At 44.7% G+C, this 20,195-nt stretch overlaps 1 protein-coding gene across 1 annotated transcript in view; it reads left to right on the top strand.

Moving 5' to 3' along the window:
- LGR6 (leucine rich repeat containing G protein-coupled receptor 6) overlaps positions 1–17,866 on the top strand; it is a 141,600-nt gene extending 123,734 nt beyond the window's left edge. Inside the window, exons 10-16 of the mRNA XM_081914400.1 lie at positions 521–586; positions 1,430–1,501; positions 3,615–3,686; positions 6,893–7,018; positions 8,344–8,504; positions 13,312–13,392; positions 14,196–17,866. Coding sequence (XP_081770526.1) covers positions 521–586; positions 1,430–1,501; positions 3,615–3,686; positions 6,893–7,018; positions 8,344–8,504; positions 13,312–13,392; positions 14,196–15,445 — 1,828 coding nt within the window. The 3' untranslated portion in view covers positions 15,446–17,866. The remainder of the gene's footprint in view (positions 1–520; positions 587–1,429; positions 1,502–3,614; positions 3,687–6,892; positions 7,019–8,343; positions 8,505–13,311; positions 13,393–14,195) is intronic.
- Positions 17,867–20,195: the final 2,329 nt, after the last annotated feature.

Here is a 20,195-nt window from a genome sequence, read left to right as displayed (position 1 = left end):
AACTGTGGTGTTTTTCAGTTATACATCCCCAGATGTTGTTGGACTACGGTTCCTATAATTCCCAGTCATTTTAGCCAGTGATCAGGGATTGTAGGTGTTGTACTTGAGCAACATCCTTGGGACACAAGGTTGAAGAACACTGGTTTCAAGTGATGTAACAGCATCATGCAGAAGTATGATTTATACCCATATGTCAGCTTAGATAGCCACCAAGTAGTAGCCCATTACTGCTCTGTTTTTGGCTTTTTTGTGTGAGTTGGACACAGAATGAAGCTAAACTGAACAGAGGAAGGGTTGAATAATCTAGGGATAATATCAGGAAACTGGGCATATAAATGAATGAAAGGACTGGTGCCAAGCATGGGGTGGGTGCAAAGAGGATATTACCTGTCTCTGGGGTTTCCTGCTTCCCCAGCTGCATAGCCTGGGGACACCCACTCCTTTCCTCAAAACCAAATACATTCCAGGAGGGCCTTCAAGAAGGAAGGCTTTGTTCTAACTTTCGTTGTTTTCCCCACAGTGAGCTCTCGCACAATCAAATTGAGGAGCTACCCAGTTTCCACCACTGCCAGAAGTTGGAAGAGATGTGAGTAACTCTTGCTTCAGGGCAAGCTGAGGTGGAATCCCCAAGCCTGCACAACAAGTTAAGCAGTCTGGAGGTGGATAAACAGTCTGGAGATGGGTGCTTCCTGGGGTTTAATAGCGTCTCTGGGTTTCTTGTGCCCTGTGTATAACGTTTTGCATGAATGCTTGAAGCAGCACAGGAAGCTGCCTTATACAGAGCCAGGCTGTTGGTCCATCTAGCTCAGTCTTGTCTGCTCTGGCTGGCAGTGGCTCTCCAGGGTTGCAGGTAGGAGCTTTTCCCAGCCTGACCTAGCATTGGTTGAACTTGAGACCTTCTGAAGGGAAGGCAGATGCTCTACCACTGAACATAAAATAGTTTTGAGGGATTTCAGGTTGAGAAGGTCAGGGCAAAACAGACCAGTGAGTATGAGGGCACTGAGTCTTTGCTTTCCCAAGAGTCCCCTTCTCCCCACCCGCATGGTATTCCCATGGGTGGGAGCACCAGCTGGTGACACCGAACCCTGCAGGCTTCATAGTGTGAGCAGATGCTGAAGAGGCCTGGGAACTGTTGGTATAAAGAAACCTTGGTGCTTGTAACTGCCGCCCCCCACCCTGCCTCCCTCAAGCACACTTTTTATTGGAAGGGGCCACTGTCGCAGGCCTGAGGCAGTATACAGGGAAAGGGGTGGGTGGCAAGGAGTTGTTTTGTTTCTTGATCCACTTTCCCCTTGAAATCTGAACCCCTTTTCAAGCCTGAATAGAAATAAACCTTCGTGGCAGTCCTCCTTTCTTCTGCTGCCAGTGAGGATGGAGATCTCTGTGAAGCAAGTCTCCCTCTCTCATTTCAGCCTCTCTGTCTTTGCAGTGGCCTTCAGCACAACCGCATCCACAAAATTGGAGCAGACACCTTTGGGCAGCTCACAGCCTTGCGCTCCATGTGAGTACAGCTTGCTGGGAAGCATCAGAGGTTTTTATTTTAGTGGAGGAGTGAGAAGCAGTGCGCTCTGGGCATGATCACAGATGCAGCCGTACAAAGATCTATTCAAAACAAGCCTGCCATGCCAGCCCATGGACACACAACACCCCATTCTTGTTATGACATCTACCTTGCCCCCACCAACCGAAAAAAAGGAGCAGCACTGAGTAGAATATGTAGTTCCATGTGTTGGGCCCAGCTCTAAGCCTGCAAAAGTACCAGATGCAGATGAATTTAAAATATTGTTGCAGAATTTGGGTGCCACCCCCACTCTCTGCCAAGTCAGTAGCAAGATTCCAGGGGATTTCAGGCACTCACCCAGGGTTTGTGCTCCTTTGGAAGCTTGAAGACGCAGCAAAGACTGTCGTGGCTTTAATAAATATAATTCGTTCATCTATTTACACCTTCAGTCTGCATGGAGGGAGTCCAGATCTTACAGCATGGTCATTTCAAGAGGGGCTTGTCCCCCACAGCAGCGCAGCACTGGAGTCAAAGTTATCTTTCCCAGCCAGCCTTCAGCCAGGCTGCCCAAGATGGATCCCAGTCTCTTCTCTCCCCTTTTCTTCTCAGCACACCTCACTCCGAACTCTCTCTTTTCCTGACACTTCAGTCATACACCTTATCACCATAGCAAGCTCTGTCTGCCCAGGCCCAAGAATTCCTCTCAGATGGACCATCAACACCTTTTGTTATGTTTATGCCTCTATCCCAGGTGAGGCCCTGGCTTGGAAAGGAAGCTTAGCTGGTGTTCTTCCACCCGTCTGCAATTTTCCCTTCAACCCTCCAACTAATCAAAACCCTACCATTTATTAATTTTTAGGGTTTAGGGGTGTCCCCGTCAAATCTACGACAATATGAACACACACTCTATATCTATCACGTGCCTCACACAGAGAGAAGACTTGTGATGTATTGCATTCCTCAGAGTTACAAGCATACCAGGAGCAAGAGATTATTTGTGCACCAAAACGTTTCAACCCTTTGCACTGAAAAGGGGGGAAATTTAAAAATAAGTAAAAACAATGGTACATCACTCATCTTTCCTGCTCCTCACTCAAGTTCTCGAACAGAGTCCTCTGTCCCAAAGCTTAGTCCTAGCCCAATCTTGCAAACCTCACAGCCTTGCACTTTCTGCTCAGGCTGTACCTTACACAGCTCTCCCTGTTGAAGCTAGAGGACAACAGCCCCTCATACCCTCCATGGATCTTTCAGAAGCTATATGCAAGAGCCCTGTTGTGTGACCAGCCAGCTTGTACTCCTAAGGCCCATACTTCTGAGGTTCTGCTGAAATAACAATCCACACCATACTCATACTAAATTCACACATAATAATTCCACCACCACCCTTTGGTGGGTGGGGAGCTCACAGTGCACAGAAAGGACAGGGTCAATCCTCCCTTCCCCAGGCACAACCTTTTCCCGAAAATGCCCTCCTGCGCTGCTATCATGCTTAAAAGAAGCTTTCTACTGGATCTACTAGAAGGCTTTTTGAAGCCTAAATGCAGAGAGAGAAGGGGGCGGGGAGGTGCTGCAAGCTGGATGGGGAAGCCCCAGGTGCCAGATCCAACCCATGGGATGGTTGCTACCCGTCCCTAGAAAAATGTGGTTATCCTTTTTTTCCTGCTTGGACTTCCAGTGGGATGAGTTTTTTCATGTGTTCAAGCTTATTCTCTTCCTCATCCTCAAACTGTGCTGGCAGAGGGTGGGTCCGGTGGGAGGAGGAGAGTGAGAGCCTGACCAGGTATTTGTGCAGGCAAAGGGTAGGTTCACGAGGAGGAGAGCCAAGGGTGAGTGCAATAGTTATCACAGGACACAGGCAGAGGGTGGGGTGGGGCAGGGAGGAAGAATTAGAAAGAGGGTTTGTGCACAGCCAGAGGGTGGGTCGCAGAATAAACCACTGTAAACCCTGTGTGTCATTGCCATGGATTGCTTTGAAGTCATTTCTGCACCAGATAAAGTAATTTTTAGCCCCACAATCCCCCCCGACCTGCCCTTTATTTTACCCAACCCCACCACTGAATTACAGACTCTTCAGCATACTTTCTCCATCAATGCATGTACTTTTGCCTTGCAGAGACCTGAGCTGGAATTCCATTCAGTCTATCCACACGGATGCCTTTGTGACCCTCCGCTCTCTCATCAAGCTGTAAGTTACAGTGGCAGGGATAAATTACTGTTGTTTAAGTTAAATTTATATGTCACTCTCTCTTCCAAAGCAGGCCAGGGCAGTAAGAGAGGTAGGCATTATGTCAAAGGTATGCATTGTGTCAAAAATTAAATACCCCAAACTGAGGTGCTGTAGAAGAAGTTAATCTCCTTTTACACACAGCTAAATATGCTTTTCACCTGACCAAAACCTGATTGCTTATCCATTTTCAATGTCTAAATTAAAAGGGTAAAAGTGCTAACACTTTATTATAATATTTTTAACACCAGGCAAGTGAAAGTCCTTAGTTCTGCCAAGCAGTGAAAATTCTGGAATTATTGAGGAGCTTCAACATCCCACAGGCCTTTCTTGGCTCCACTGTCCCCTCTCATTTAAACAATAATATACCATTAAATGCCAAGGGTTGGTTCTATTATAGAACAGAGTTTAGATGAAATAACCCATACAGCATGTTCTGTTACTGGACTCAAACCATGTGCTTATTTTCAAGGGAAAATCAGGTGAAAAGAAAAGAAACATATTGCTGGCAGATTCCCCTTAAAAGTGGCAGGCTAACAGTACAGGGTATCCCTAATTTCTAGGGATAATGGGGTGGGATTTACCTAACCAGCCCCAGCAGCGGAAGTCCTGCGCATGGACTGCTGCTGGAAAATGAGGCTTTCCCTTCCTCTCCTCCCCACACACCTTCCTATGCCCCCTGAAAGGGGGGTAGTTCCATCTAGGAAACGAGAATGCCAGTTGGAGCAATTGGAAGAGCATGATATTGAATTCCACCAATGGACTTTTGTCCAAAGTAAGTCTAAATAGCATGCATGGACTTCATTGTTTGAGAATCCAGGCATGGACCCTTCGATACAGCTTAGGCATGTGGAAGCTAGGAAAAGCGTCAGTGTCCTTATAGAATATTTGAGAGTAGGGGGTGGATTTAGGGGCACGTCCTGCTATTAACAAAAGAGCAACTGAGCATCTAGTGCTGCAGCAATAAAACTGCTAGCACATTTGCAGAATCCTATATGATTTCAAATTGGATGGTGGGGGCTGTGTGTTGTTATTCCTGCTTTGCAGGGGTTTGGACTAGATGACCCTTGGGTCCTTTACAACGCTATAATTCTATGAACTGCTACGGAAGAACCACAAAGCAGGATTGCTAAAGTGATGGGCCAGGTGTGAATGTGCTTCATTGGCACTGCATCTTCCCATGGTCTTATTTTGACATGTCTGTGCATAAGCAGAAGTACAGGAAGCGTTCCTGGGGAAAGTAGGTACTTTTCTCATGGGGCACGCCTCTGCTGACTCCTGGAACTCTGTTGTGCTGAGAACACAATTCACACTGGTCCCACAGTCGTTGCAGTTGGCAAGTGTGGGGGCCAGGGTAGACACAAACTGCTTGAGCCACTGGCCTGCAGGGATAAATGGGCTACAAAAGCATATCTGATCACTATGCTGATGTGATATAAATGTCTCACCGCGCTATTATATTGCAACGTGTGGGACAAAAAGGAGTGCATGAAATCTGTCTGTGGGCCTGAGGCTATTCGTCTGGCATTTTGGAGAAAAGCCTCGCTTTTTTATTGTGTGGAAAAGATAAAAGTGATCGTGTCTTTTGCCGGCGAAGCTAACAGAGCAACTATACTGAGAAACAATCAGCTACACATAGTGAACTTTGTTGGCCTCTCTTTCCTTAGTGATAATTCAACCTATACTTGGAATCTTTCTGCCATTCAGCAGAATAGCTTCCCCTCATACATCCTCAGTGGGTGAATCATGTATTAAAGCTACTTGCTGGCTAGCCTGGGAAGAATGTATAGTATAATAATGCTATTTACATATTTTATTACACTCTTGTACCATCCTTCTTCCCAGGTAGCTCAGGATACTATAAAAAATCATACCCTTTCCTATTATAGCATCACAGCCACTCTTTGAGGTCACCAGTGAACTTGATTAGCAAAGCAGTGGTTCTTTACCTTTGGTCTCCCTGGTCCTAGTCCTACACTGCACCATACCCTCCAACATTTCTCTGGTGAAAATACAAAATGCTACTATGGAGAGCAAAAGAGGCCCACACCTTCCAGGATCTCTGTTTGGTCAGTTTCTCGTTGGGAGACCTTATAGGAACCATGTGTATGCTTCCTTGGGTTCCATGATGGAAGAAAAGTGGGCTTATAAATGTTAGAAAATAAATAGATAAAATAAACAAGACTAGTGAGAAGGTTATAGATTGAATATCACAGAGAAACGAGAAACCACCAAGATTCACTATGTGTAGATGCTTATTTTCCTTGACTTCATGTCACATACAAACAGGGGTTCTTTGTGAATGACCAACACTTGTTGCATAATTGCTAGCTGATAAATAAGGCAACTTGAAACCATGAGTCATGAAACTGGCTTGAAACCTACAAGGAGCCTTGTCCATGTAGCACTAAACCATGATTCAGTTTGACATGTCATGCAGCCTCTATGTATGGAGTGCTTTAAAGCACTATATATTTTCTTACTGGTAACATCTATTTTTGATGGAAAGAGATCTATTTAAAGCAAATACATCTCCTAAAAGTTAGATTATTTACCAAGGATTATGAGTACAAGTTTTCCTGTTCCTATGAATAGTTGCTGCCTTAAAGATGCATGTTTTGGTCAGTGGTTGCCATTTTTACCGTAGAGAAATGGAGCATTCCTGGTTCTTTCTTTTTGGGGCTCTGCTGCCACATTTTATACTTTGCTGCAAGAAGAATACTTTCCCATGTAATGTGAGTTGGTGTTTGGCATCAGGGTGTAAATGCAAGCTGTGTCTTTTCTCCAAGGAGCCAAATACCTGCCAATTCATAACAACTTAACCTGAGCAAAGGTGTGGAAAAAGCACCCGCCTATTGCGTTCTTTTCATTTAGTTGTTTATGTAACACGATCTATTGATTTTTAACAATATCCCAACAACTCACCCAAGGGACTATCAGGATGGTTTAACAAAAATATATTTAAAAAGACATGGCTCTCAAAAATTGGATTATAAATCCTTTAAATAAACCAACCTTTTTTAATTTTAAAAAATCCTCTTTAAAACAGTAATGGTATAAATTCTAAATATCCTGAAGCTCATCTCTTGGGCCCAGTACACTTCTCACTAACCTACACCAGTGTGACCCCCCCCTCCCCACCCACCCACTGCCTTTTTCTCCAATAGAGATTTGACTGACAATCAGCTGGTTACGCTACCATTGGCTGGATTGAGCGGACTGACTCATCTGAAACTTAAAGGCAACCCTGCACTGTCTGAATCCTTCACAAAAGAGAGCTTTCCCAAGATGAGGTGAGCTTTGTTTCTGATTTCTGGCTTCTGGCTCTGTATGATTGGACTTCGTTTATTTGCTTTGATCTGCCTTCCGCTGTCCGTGTTTACTAGACGTTTCTGTGAATGCTCTTCGGCCAGAGGTTTGAGCAAGCGTGACTTCCTGCTCACACTCCGAATCCATCGCTGCCTTGAGAAATCGATGAGCCACTGAACGTTTTGTCGCTGGCATCATCCAAGCTCACACACAAGCAGAGACCTTGGAAGCAGGGGGCTTGCGCCTGGGGCTCAGCAGAGCGGAAAACCTTTGCAAATGCCAACCTCAGTTAATGACATCCAGCCTTCCCACAGTAAATGCTGTTTGTGTGGCCGTGTCTTGTCTGCTGTGGATTAATGAGCTGCCTGGAGGGATTAGTAAGCAGCTAAGACAATACTCGGTAATGTTCAGAAAACAATGGCAGAAGTGCCAGCAACATGTGGTGTTCAGCACTGGTCCTGCTCAGAGTAGAACCACTTAAGCTAATGGACATGACTAACTTAATTTCAACACGTTTGTTCTGAGGTGGACTTTGCTAAATACAACCATTAGCATTTACTGTATGTGAATGAGGAGTCTGTGGCACTCTGTCCCCAGTTCAGTGCCTTTGCAGTACAGTCGTACCTCGGAAGTCAAACGGAATCCGTTCCAGAAGTCCATTTGACTTCCAAAACGTTCAGAAACCAAGGTGTGGCTTCTGATTGGCTGCAGGAAGGTCCTGCAGCCAATTGGAAGCCGCGGAACCCATGTCAGACATTTGGGTTCCAAAGAAAGTTCGCAAACTGAAACACTCACTTCCAGGTTTGCAGCCTTCAGGAGCCAAAACGTTCAACTCGCAAGGCGTTCGACTTCCGAGGCACAACTGTATATGGATCACAGCATTCCTTGGATTTGAAACATTATCAGAGACTCTTGAGTGCTCAGTATTGTACTCAGGCTCTACCAAGTTTATGGAAAGAAGGCACTGAGTATTAGTCATGAAATCAACCATTAAGATGCAGACAGCTGATATAGTTGCAGCCTTAAAAAAAATGGATAGACCTTTGTGTTTGCAGGAAGAGACAGGAACATGGGGCAGGAAGGAGGAAATACCAGAGGAGCACAAATATTGGGAGACCACCTAAATAAACATCTGGGACCGTGTATGTGCTTGTTCTATACCTGTGTAACTATATTGGCTTCTCCCATATAATACTCCTAATTAAAGTGTGGTGAAAGGTCTCTTCCAGGAATCCCTAGCTCCACTCACAGAACTACAGTCCTCCCAAGCTCCTTCAAGTAACTAGTAGCTCTATATTCTTCTCTCCAGGGTCCTGGAAGTGCCCTATGCCTACCAGTGCTGTGCGTATGGAGCCTGCAGCAATTTCTTCAAAATGTCTAGTCAATGGGACTCTGAGGATATGAGTCCTGAGGATGAGGATGGCCACAAGAGGACCTTGGGACTGCTTACAGGCCATACTGATAATCACTGTGAGTAAGACCAATTTCTGGGTCGCAGTCTAACATCTGTTTGAAACCTGAGTTTGTTAAATCAGAAGTTAAGCTGGGGTGGGGAGGAGTGCAGTTGCTAAGAAGGAAAGCAGGCCTGTGCTCTCATTGTGTTGGAGCAAACCGTGCACTTTCCTGGTTACCCTAATATTTTGATCACTCTGAACTGGCAACTGCAGCTTCCCGAGTGCAAGGAACAGAAAGGAAGACTGGGGTGTATTTCAGGGGGGATTCTGTGCAGTAGGGATCAAAGTGGGCCAGCTTAATCGTTGTGGCTGTTGCATTGAGGGGGGTCTGCTGCTCACTTGGCTGAATCTTTCCTAGCAGGGGGAATTCTCTGTGACTGCAAGTCACATGCAGAAAGCATTGGTGGAAATACACAGATTCCCAAACCACAGCTTGGATTGTTTGTTTGCTGCATGACATGATTGTATAAACACATGGCCCACACACACTGACAAGACTGGGAGACTTGAGTTGAAATGAGAAATACATTCGACACAGTCTACCATGGGGAGAGGAGACTCGTCATCTCTTGATCCTTCTGAGACAGCCTCCTGGCCTATATTATAACAGCCTTGTTGCTGCAGTTCTGGAAAAGTCAAGGATACCCTTCTCACATTTTGTAAGGCAGGGCTCCAGCTTGTATGGGGCAGTCTGCAGTTACCATCACAGTCTGGTTAATGCTGTCTATTTTTTAATAGAATTCATATTTAAGCTTAAGTTTTCTGTTCATTAATAAGTAGCAGTGGCGTAGCGTGGGTTGTCAGCACCCGGGGCAAGGCAAGTAATTTGCGCCCCCTAACCCATGGATTTGCGCCCTCCTAACCCGTGGATTTGCGCCCCCTAACCCTAACCCCCAGATGTTGCGCCCGGTGCAGCCGGCCCCCCCTGCACCCCCCACGCTACGCCACTGATAAGTAGTACTAGACACTTATTATTATTATTATTATTATTATTATTATTATTATTATTATTCATGCTCCTTTTTTACACTTCTCTGGAGTCGGGGAGCTGAGAAGCATTTACCTTTTTGTGGGAATCCTGGGTGTGCATTTCTTCCCTTTCAGATTTTCTACAACTCACAAAGATACTCTCAGGGTTGTACCCTACCTCCTGCCACCTTCTCTTTCAAAGAGAAGAACTTGGAGAAAGTTGCTTCATTACTTACAAAATATATTTTAAATAGCTGGTTGGTTGGTGACCCACAATCTGATTCCTGGGAGGTGGGATGGCAATGCTTGAGTGGACTGTTTTGCTCATGGCTCTTCCTGGAAAAGCTTTGCATCAGTCACAGTAGAGGAGGTACTCTACTGTGGAAGCCACATAGTGGGTTCAAATTGCCACAATGAATGGTCCCTGCGTACCTTTTATACTGTTATGCTCCTAGGCTTGGCCTTGCATCCAACAGTGCAAAGATTAGGGATTTCCCTGCAAGTTCAATGGAAGCTCTGTGTGGTTCCTTTGTACAACCAGCTGTTTGGATGGCAGGATGTTTGTGGGAAAGAATATGCACTTTTTTTGAAGTTTGCCCAAATCATGTTCTTGACACCTCCAGTAAAATACATAGCAGAGACTCAGCTGTCTAGACTGCTGGGCAACAGGTCTTACTCTTACAGGTGCCAGCATATTCCTAGCCTAGCTGGGTTGGAACTGGGCTTTCTGCAATGAGGAGGCATCAGTGATGTGCTGTACACCTCACAGCCATTCAACCAAAGTTCCTTAGGGAAATATTCGTCATAAATTCCATTCTGTCCATGTGTGTGACTATTCAAGGCATGAAAAAAGCTTACAGAAGAGAGAAATACTTAATACTACATTTGTTGTCATATTCCCCCCCCCCCAACAAAGGCTCTCTGTCTTTAACAGCTATTTTACAAGCAGAAATTCTACAGGGGCAGCTTTCTCCATTGCTGTCCAGGCTCTCACCCTAAAACATACATGCAGATGATCTTACTTATAGAGAAGAAAGAGATCTTTATTCAGGCAAGTAACAGTGTAGGCTCAGCAGCAGACACAGGGCTCAGGAGTCCCAACTCAGGAGTTCGGGGGCAGGGCAAGAAGTTTGGAACAGAATGGAGCAACAAAGATGTCCCAACAAGTTTCCACACCCTGCACGCCATGCTTTTCAAGGGAAGGCATGGCATGCTCAGTCATAAGACTAGGTTGCCTTGCAGGAATGTCAAGATGGCAGAGGTGGCACCTGGTTTGATGTGACAAGACTGTCCCCTCCTGTTCTGCCTCCCCAGCCCTCAGCTGCTCAGAGCCCTTCCCAGCTCCACTGAGGCTCTTTGCTCCACAGGAAGTTCAGGAAGGGAGCGGGTATCCCTACTCCCCTTTCTGAAGTAGCTCAAGTTGGGGTGAAGATATCCTCCTTCCTCTAACTTGAGGTTCCCACCATTCAGTTCCACCTTGCCATTTTTTCTTCCTCTTCCTCCTGCATTAGAGCCTGCCAGTCTGGGCCAGATCCTGGCCATATTGTGGGGCTCGTGGCAATTGCTTTGTCCCATGATGAGAAAAACTGTCCTTATAGAATTCCTGCGTCTGTGAAAAACGCAGGGTTTCTCTTGGGGGGGGGGGCGGAAGTAGCAAGCCTCCTTTAAAGGACATTCCTTCAGAGCTCTCTCTCAGTGCCTAGTGCTGCCCATTCAAAACCCTATTTAAAACATTTACCTTGGTAAATGTTTCCAGCAGTGGTGCACTAATAATATAGATCTGCTCAATATCCATATCCAAAGGCCTGGAGAATTTAAAGAAAGAGATTGTGTTACACACAAAAAGAAATCTGCAAAACAGAGCTAAACACCTTAATAGCCAACAGAGCAACTACTCAGGAGTGGGGAAACTTTTTCAGCCAGGGAAGCAGGAGACATTACCAGAGTGCAAGGACACTTTCCAGCCAGGCAAAAGTACCCAAGGAGGGTACGAAACAGAATCAGTGAGGGGCAAGGCTAGGGAGGGGATGTGGCCTTAGGAGATACTATTTGATGATGATGATTAAAATTTGTATTCAGCCCTTCATCCAAAGATCACAGGGTGGTTCACAACATAGAAATACAAAATGAGAACACAAAATACATAATAAAAACAAGAATAAAAACCAACCAATTACCCCCTCCCACAAACACATTTAAAAGGACGTAGCATGTTAATCAGCCTGGTTAAAGAGGAACATTTTTGCCCTGAGGAGAGCATTTCACAAACGGGAAACCACCCCAGCAAAGGCCAGTTCTTGTGTTGCCACCCTCTGGACCTCTTGTGTAGGAAACACGTGAGGAAAGGCTTCAGATAATGATTGCAGGGTCCAGGACAGTTCATATCAGGCACTAGGCGAAACCCGGACATTTCAGTTGGCTCCTATCTCGCTGAGATAACAGACTTTGGTATTTAAGCTATGGAAAATTCCCTCTAATACTCAGCAAAGTACAACCATTTTGGTAGATTCTTTTTGTAAAAAAAAAAATAAAATCTGAAACCACAGTAAATTATAAAATCACATATAACGACAGTACCCCATGAGGCTTATTATAGAAAAGAGCAAAACACATTACCTTATCAGAAATACAAATTTGTATTCTGTAATAATGTGCAATCAATTCCCATTCCTGAAACTTATTTATCTAAATAAAAATATTTATTTCTGTCTCTCTTAACGGGTTGGACCACTGGGTTTGGACTACTCAAATCCTCTTTAGAGTTATCATGATTTTTCATTGTCACTGTTAATTTAATAACTGCTAATTGCTCCTATAACCGTAATCGACCTGGCTTTTGGCTTTCCTTCAGAAGTCTAGCAAATAAAATTCTGGCCAAAGTAAGTATATGTAGTATTTGTGCCTGACATTTTTCTGGAACGCTATGCTTCACAGAATTCAGTAGACCTGTTAAAGGAAACTTTGGGAAATGTTTGTTAATGACACCAGTCTCCATAGACCAAGCTTTTTCTGTTCTGCTTTTGGGAATTTCCACTACATATGCTAGAACTCCCGTTTTTCTCTCATTACAGAACCCACATGTACTGTCCTGCCCTTCTACTCTTTGACTGTGTCTGATGCCATTGCATGGCCGTCCAACACAATTGCCTTTATAACATGCAGCCACCAACAAAGTTAATTCCTCACTTTAAAAATAAAACAAAACCCAGACCTGTGTGTTACATACTTTGTTTCACTTCTCCAAATAGACCTGCCTTCCTTGAAAAGGCTTCTTTAGTAACATTTGATAAACTTTGCAGATTTCCGCGCCGCCCTCATTTTTAACATTTCAAATTCAGTTTTCTCCGGCTGTAACTTGTGTTTCTGCCCTACCCTATGTATAACAGGGAGTGAGAGTGTTCTTGTGCTGCTTGTGGGTTTCCTACATAAAATCATAGAACTGTAGAGTTGGAAGGGACCATGAGGGGTCATCTAGTCCAACCCCCCTGCAATGCAGGAATCTTTACCCAACATCTTGTTGGCCACCATGAGAAGAGGATGCTGGACTTGATCGGCCATTTACCTGATTGAGCAGGCTCAAAATTAAGGGCTGACTTTTTTGTTTTGAATAGGATGTTCTTGTTGTTATTTACCCCACCTTTTTCCTCGTCATGTAAGTCATAAACCATCATGTTCCTGAGGTTTATTGTTCCAGTTATGAGATTAGGAAGCATAGGAATGTATAACAAAGATGGTTCTCTTTCCATTTTAACAGCAGTGACTTTATGAAAACAAGCTACAGGTCTGGCTCACAATGCAAAACTCAGCATTAACACCCCTGTGATGTTGGTCTTTCTTTCTGTATGACTTTCCAGATGACCTGGATATGGATGATTTCCAGCTGGAACTTGAGGATTCAAAGCTGCACCCCAACATCCAGTGTACCCCAAGCCCTGGTAAGAAGTAGTCGTGAAGCACAGTGCTTAAATCTTTAAATAAAAGGATGGTTGCTATACGTGTTGCAAGGGAAGCCAGCAAATACTATTTCTGTGGTGGCAACAGATGAGTGTTACATACATCGCTCCATTCAGAATTGTGTTCTTTTGTGGTTGAATTGTGCAAGCATGGAATTGGGAGTGGGTGAAGAATTCGGCAAATTTGTAATCCCACTTTTTGAAAAGCTATTTTTCTAGCCTTTAATGCCACAAAGAAAGTGGATGTCAATGTTTGTGAAATCTCAGGAGGGGGTGAGCAGGATTGTTGTAGCCTGGGGCAGTCTTCCATGCCCCATCTAGCTCTTTGCCCCGCCCCACCAGCTCCATAAGCAGAATCAGAATGAAAAAGAAGCATTTTGTTCTGCGGACGTTCTTCTCCAAAACCCTGGTTGCAGCAAGTGGTTTTAAAGCTGTAGAGCTGCATGTACAAGACCTGCCTTCTGCACTGAGCCTCCTTGAATTGTAGCCATGATGTCCCTCAGCCTCTGCTTGCTTGTTCAGTAAGTGCCTGTTGCTTCATCAGATATAAGTATAAGTGGAGCAAAATGGTCCAATGTCATAAGAAGCTGCCTTCTACAGAGTCAAACCAATAGTCCACCTAGCTCAGTAGTTTCTACACTGACAGGAGATGCCAGGGATTGAACTTGGGACCTTCTGCATGCAAAGCAGATGCTGTACTACGGAGCCACTCAGCAGTGCCTTGTGCCAGCTGCTCTGCTGCAGCATCCAGTTTGTAATGTGTCTCCTTCCTTCTTTTCTTCCAGGCCCCTTCAAGCCCTGCGATCACCTGTTTGAGAGCTGGGTCATCCGCCTGGGTGTCTGGCTGATCACGCTGGTCTCCATGCTATGCAATGGGCTGGTCATGGCGGTTGTCTTTGCTTCGCCCGGCTATCTGTCCCCCGTCAAGTTTGTCATTGGCGCCATTGCTGGAGCCAACATGCTGACGGGCACGTACTGTGCCATCCTGGCCTTCGTGGACGCCATCACCTTTGGTCACTTTGCGAAATACGGGGCCCGGTGGGAGACAGGCGCAGGGTGCCAGGTGACGGGCTTCCTGTCGGTGTTTGCTTCGGAGGCTTCCATCCTTCTGCTGACCTTGGCCGCCGTGCAGTGCAGTCTCTCAGTGTCATGCATGCGGACCTATGGGAAGGTGCCGTCTTTCGGCACCGTCAAGGCAGGTGCGCTGAGTTGCCTGGCGCTGTCTTCAGTGGCTGCAGCACTGCCACTCTTCTCTGTCGGGGAGTACGGGGCATCCCCCCTCTGCCTACCCTACCCACTCCTGGATGGGAAGCCTTCCATGCTGGGGTTCATGGTGGCCCTGGTGCTGGTCAACACCCTCTGCTTCCTCATTATCACTGGAACATACATCCGCCTCTATTGCAACCTGCTGAAAGGAGAGTTTGACTCTGTCTGGGACTGTGCTATGATCAAGCATGTGGCTTGGCTCATTTTCACCAACTGCCTTCTCTATTGCCCCGTGGCCTTCCTGACCTTCTCTTCCATGCTCAGCCTCTTCCTCATTACCCCTGAAGTCATCAAGTCTGTGCTGCTGGTGGTACTGCCTCTGCCAGCCTGCCTGAACCCCCTGCTCTACCTGCTGTTTAACCCACACTTCAGAGATGACCTACGGCTCCTGAGGCAGAAGAGCCAGGCCCGGGAGAGCTGCGCCCAGTCCTACGTGTCAGAAGACACAGAGAAGAGCTCGTATGACTCTACCCAGGCCCTGGTTGCTTTCTCTGACATGGATCATATATTTGAGGCACCAGACATCTTCAGAGTGCCTCCTAGGTGCTCGTCGGTACTAGATGCCTACAGCTACCCATCAGTGACTCTCATCCCACACCAGCAAAAGGCAGGTGCCGGAGGACACGACAGTGGCTTCTCCACTCACCTGTCCTACCTTGCTGATGATGAGTTGCTCATCGCATCGGAAAGCAGAGACCCGGCAAGGAGCAGCCTTAGGATTGCCTTGTTTTCCACACCGCCTGCACCAGCCTTCACGTCTCACTTATAAACAGTCGTTCAGCCTCCCAGACCCGGTACACATTCGCTCTGTGAAAAGCCTACGCAAGAGCCCACCTGTAGCCACCAACAGCTTTGGACAATGGCTGTTCTGGGGAAAGGGTGGCACAGTTTATTGCTTCTTCTGGGGGGGGGGGAGGCCTTGAGAGCCTGCAAGGTGCTGCCAACTCCATGTATCCTAGCTTACTGGAGCATTGTCTTCTGCTCTCTTGCCACACCAGTGTGTAAGGTAGTGTGGGTCCTTCAAGGGGGGACGACGACCAGGGGACCATTGAGTTAAAATCTTCTGATACACAACAGCAAACCAAAATGTAGCAAAATGAGAAAGAGCTAACCAACTATGATGCAGCTTCCCAGCTTTCCTGGATACATCTAGTCCTGCTCCTCATAAATTGTGTGGAGCAGGCAACAGAGTGCTATCCCTTGCCTTAGAACGATAACAGATGACAAATAAGGCAGTGACTGAGCTGCTGTATAGACATGACAATGTCTGCCAGGGTAGATAGCCCAGCACCAGCTGAGCATCTGAATTGTCACCACAGTCTTTCCTCTTCATTCTCTGTAATGAGGTGTGCCATCAGTTCTGTTCTACAAATGGAGAAGAGGAGCTGAAGGTAACATACTATTCTTTAACTTGGGATGCTTCAGTTTCATTAATCCTGGTCTCTCTTTTTTAGAAATGATGCACCTATCCAGGCTGCAGATGTCTAAAATTTACTTCTAAGGCACCTAAAAATGCAGTGAGATTCCCAGGGCAGTGACAAAGTCAGGATTAGATCTCACCAAGGTTGTGCCATGTCAAGAGTCAAACCATGCCACATTTTAGGTTCACCATTTAGGGTAGAATGAGCTGCTTGTTCCTGGTCTCACTGAAGCTCATAAATGCAAAACATGAGCTAAAATGCAGTGTAATGAATTTGGTGTGTTTCCATAATCTTTTGGAACTCATGTAAACTCATCCCAATGAGCACATAATGGAGATATTCTACCTTGTAGCACCCCCTCATTTTTTAAAAATCTGCTGGTGTTGCTAGGAAGAAGACTTGAGTACAGTGAAAGACTGAAGAGAAGCAATTTAAGGCCCAGATATATTCACCATAAGCCAAAAATCCCCAACATAAAAAAGTATTCCTGCCCTCTAAGCCAAGCCCGACAAAGGGCAACTGCAGCTAAAGCCAACCATTTACAGATTCCAGAATCCAGTTGCATTGCTCCGGTTCTGCAATTCAGCCTTCAATTATCCTCTCGCCTTCTTTGCAACTTACATATAGAAATCATGAAAGCAAACTCACATCTCTTGCTTTTCCACCTAAAAGCACCTATGCTCTCAGTAAGAACTGTAGTCCTACTGACAGATGGGAAATAGTGACACAGAACTAAAACTTGATTGGCACAGGAACAAACCTTAATTGAAGCCACTAGGAGGTTAAGATGTAACTTGCTGCTTGATGGATCTTGATGGATGCTTCTAGAAAGAGCAAGATACAGAAATTATCCCAACTGTTTAACAACTACAGCTTGCTGGAATTGTCCAGGTTAATTTCTAGGCTGGCTTTTTCTTTGCTGAGAAGGCATAGTTATCAATTAATAACTTGTCAAGGGAGGTAGGAAAAAAATCCTGTCATAAGGGATTTTACTGCTAACATTTTAATACCTTGCAGAGCACACTATCAAGCATATAGTCTAGACTTCATATGTAGTTCTGCTTTTAGGAAAGTTCTTAATATTTCCAGGAGAGAAATGTAGACTGAAACACAGAGAAGGATGTGGAAAAATGTTACAAACACACCAGGTGCCTTTCCCTTCAATCCCCTTAAGGATGATTCTGCCGAAATAATTTTGGTTACAACAGTGTTCTGGTTGGGTAGAACTCCAGAACTCTTGAAGTCCCCACTTGCTACTTTGGCTTACTTAAACACAGTGTATGAATGGAAGCTGGCTTAAACGTCTTGGGACAATTTATTATGGCCTAGAGAAAAAGATGCAACACATATAGTGGGAACCCTTTTTGCTGCTCAGCTTCTCCAGAACTATAATTAGTATTAACCATCCATACCTGGAAAGAATTGTCCTCCTTGGGGGTGTAAGTTTGAGCGCAGCTCAGTCAACTTTTAGAAATGCAAAATTCCTACAACTTGTACCATCAATATGTCCAAAATCAACCACAGGAAGTATCAATTTAAATGCCTTTACACACATTTGTTATTGTCTGTATATACACATTGCCATATATGATGGCATACAATGCTAGCATGAGCGTGTTTGTATATTATGTGTATATTTATATAGAGAGCTATATAGCCATTTGCCCTCTCTTTTTGACCTTGTGTCATTTTTTATTTTTTTTTGTATATTGATGTGTAAAGCACTCTGGAAGACCTTGTAGAAAATTAAAAAGTTGTTAATTTTAAAACCATGCTTTATTTTGTTTCTATGACTTAGTCGTGGAACCACAAACCCACAGGCTTGTTCCTGCATGCTCATTCCTTGCGACAGCTTGTGTCTAGGCATAATCTTATCACAGATGTATCGCCACAGATATAAACTCAATGTTTTCCAGCTGAGTTGGTTCATGTGTTCAGTTGCCGGTCATCAGGTTTAAGAGTTCTCTAGTGACATGCATGAAGGTGAACATGCTCCAGTGTGTATGCTAGGAAGTACCAGCATTATCTAACATCACAGCAAGTGTGGTTTGGGAAATATAGGCGGGAGGGACAAGACAGACATAATCTCAGACAGAAAGTGAAAGCCTCTTTTTTAATAAAGGAGTCTGACTTGACAGCACCAAAGACAAACTAGCTGCTGAAGCATTACATCAACTCTTCAAGAAAACCCCTCCCCACCCCGAATCTTATCTGGGTCTTGCATTTCATGCCTTTATAGGAAGGCCCAAGGAGATGAATGAATGAACACTCCCACTTCAGTGACAGTCGGCTTTAAAGGAGGCTTATACACAATTTTGATAGCCTGGGACTTCAGATAGCTGAAGAACAAAACGGTACATCAAAGTTGTTGTTTTTAAGGCAGATTAATATAGCTGGCTAACCCACAAGGATTGGAATGTGAACTAAGCTCTCCAGAGTTCCTTCAGTTTTTGAAAAATCTTAGTAATAGCAATCATTTGAAAAAAACACACGCAGTATAATGAAATACTGAGAACCTCTACAGTCCTATACCAGTCCAGATGGTCTCAAATTCTGTATTTGGACCACCTTGTGGAAATTTAGATGTGTATACAATTGTATGCTTGGTCTGCAAGTTTGGTCGCTAAATTGGGATTTTGTCGGATTTGACTTTGTTATTTAAAAAAACACACAATTGAACAAAAAAATGATGCAAGAGGCACAGCTGGGGCAACAGTCAGGTAGGGACACGAAGTCTAAGAAAGTAAAGTTATTCGCGTGGAAGACACACCTTGACACACATACCCTATTTAGGCATGATGCATTTTTTCACATCCTCTTCATATGAAAGCATGAGAAAAGGGATTAAAGTTTTTTAATCATGAAAACTGAGATTCTTTCCCAGAGACAGTTTTTCTCATCTACCCCATCTCAGCACTACAATGTGGAGTATGTGGCAGTGGGGGGGGGGGAGGAGGAAACTCAGGGAACTGTGCAAGGGACAGTATTCCCTCTCCTCCCCATCATAGCACTGCAATGGAGAATGTTTACTTGCAAATGCATTTCTCTGAGCCTAAGTTTTGATTATATGATACAATCGCCTACTCTCTAAAACTGTGTTAGGAAAATGATCCAAATTACAAGGGGTTTTCATTTAAACCTGCCCTACCCTCACTTTGAACTGTGATAAATGCTGTTTCAGCTGCCCTGAATACCGAATGAATGATATATGTTTATTGTGCAAAGAGGCTTTTTTAAAAAAATCTGCTTCAGTGTCTCCTTGGAGTGTTAAAATCTTAGACTGTGCCACCTGTACATAAATTTTGGAATTCTATTTTGTGATATACAGGCAACCCCTGATTTCCACAGGGGCTACGTTCTGGGTCATCACGTGCGATGGCAGAACATGCATAAGCCCGCTTGGGTTGCCACAATGCGTGCATGGTCACACATCAATCGGACGCACGTAAATCAGTCGCTGCCTGTGTATCTATTTGTGTGTGCTTCTATATACATGCACACACATATACACATACTTTAATGTAGAAGATTCCCAGCAAAACTGATTACACTAAAAGAATTTTAATTCCAGTTAACAATTTAATCTCAGGTCCTGCTTGCAGGCTTCTGCAGGCATCTGACGGGCTGCTGGGGGAACTGAATTCTGGACTATGCAAGCCATTGGTCTGATCCAGGTTTGTCTTGTGTTCCCATATTCTAACATGCCCATCGTGACCAAAAATAATTTATTACCTCTGTTTCCCATACATTCAAATGGCCTAATAATGTTTCCCCCTCTACCAGTGTTTTGGCAGTTTGCTCACTAGGAGGATTACTCTGGGGGAAGAAAACCCCAAATATCGACATATAGGCAATATAGTTCCTCCTGGAAGGTAGCAGCAATTGCCTTCTGTCAGAGAAGACAGGCATGCATATTTATGGTATGACAAGGTAAAGGTGTATAAAAGTTTCAAAAACCATATTGTCAGGAAAGCATTATACAATGTTTGGATTCGATATAAAGACTTGTTGGAAAGTAAAACTCCCAGGTGGTTGTCACCAATGGAAGCTAAGGCGGTGAAAAAACTTAATATGGATTCTAAATGGCCAAAATACTTT

Source organism: Podarcis melisellensis, assembly GCF_964234715.1.
Source record: "Podarcis melisellensis genome assembly, chromosome: 6".
Lineage (NCBI taxonomy): Eukaryota > Metazoa > Chordata > Lepidosauria > Squamata > Lacertidae > Podarcis > Podarcis melisellensis.
Note: the sequence above shows the minus strand (reverse complement) of the source record. Positions and strands in the feature narration are given on the sequence as shown.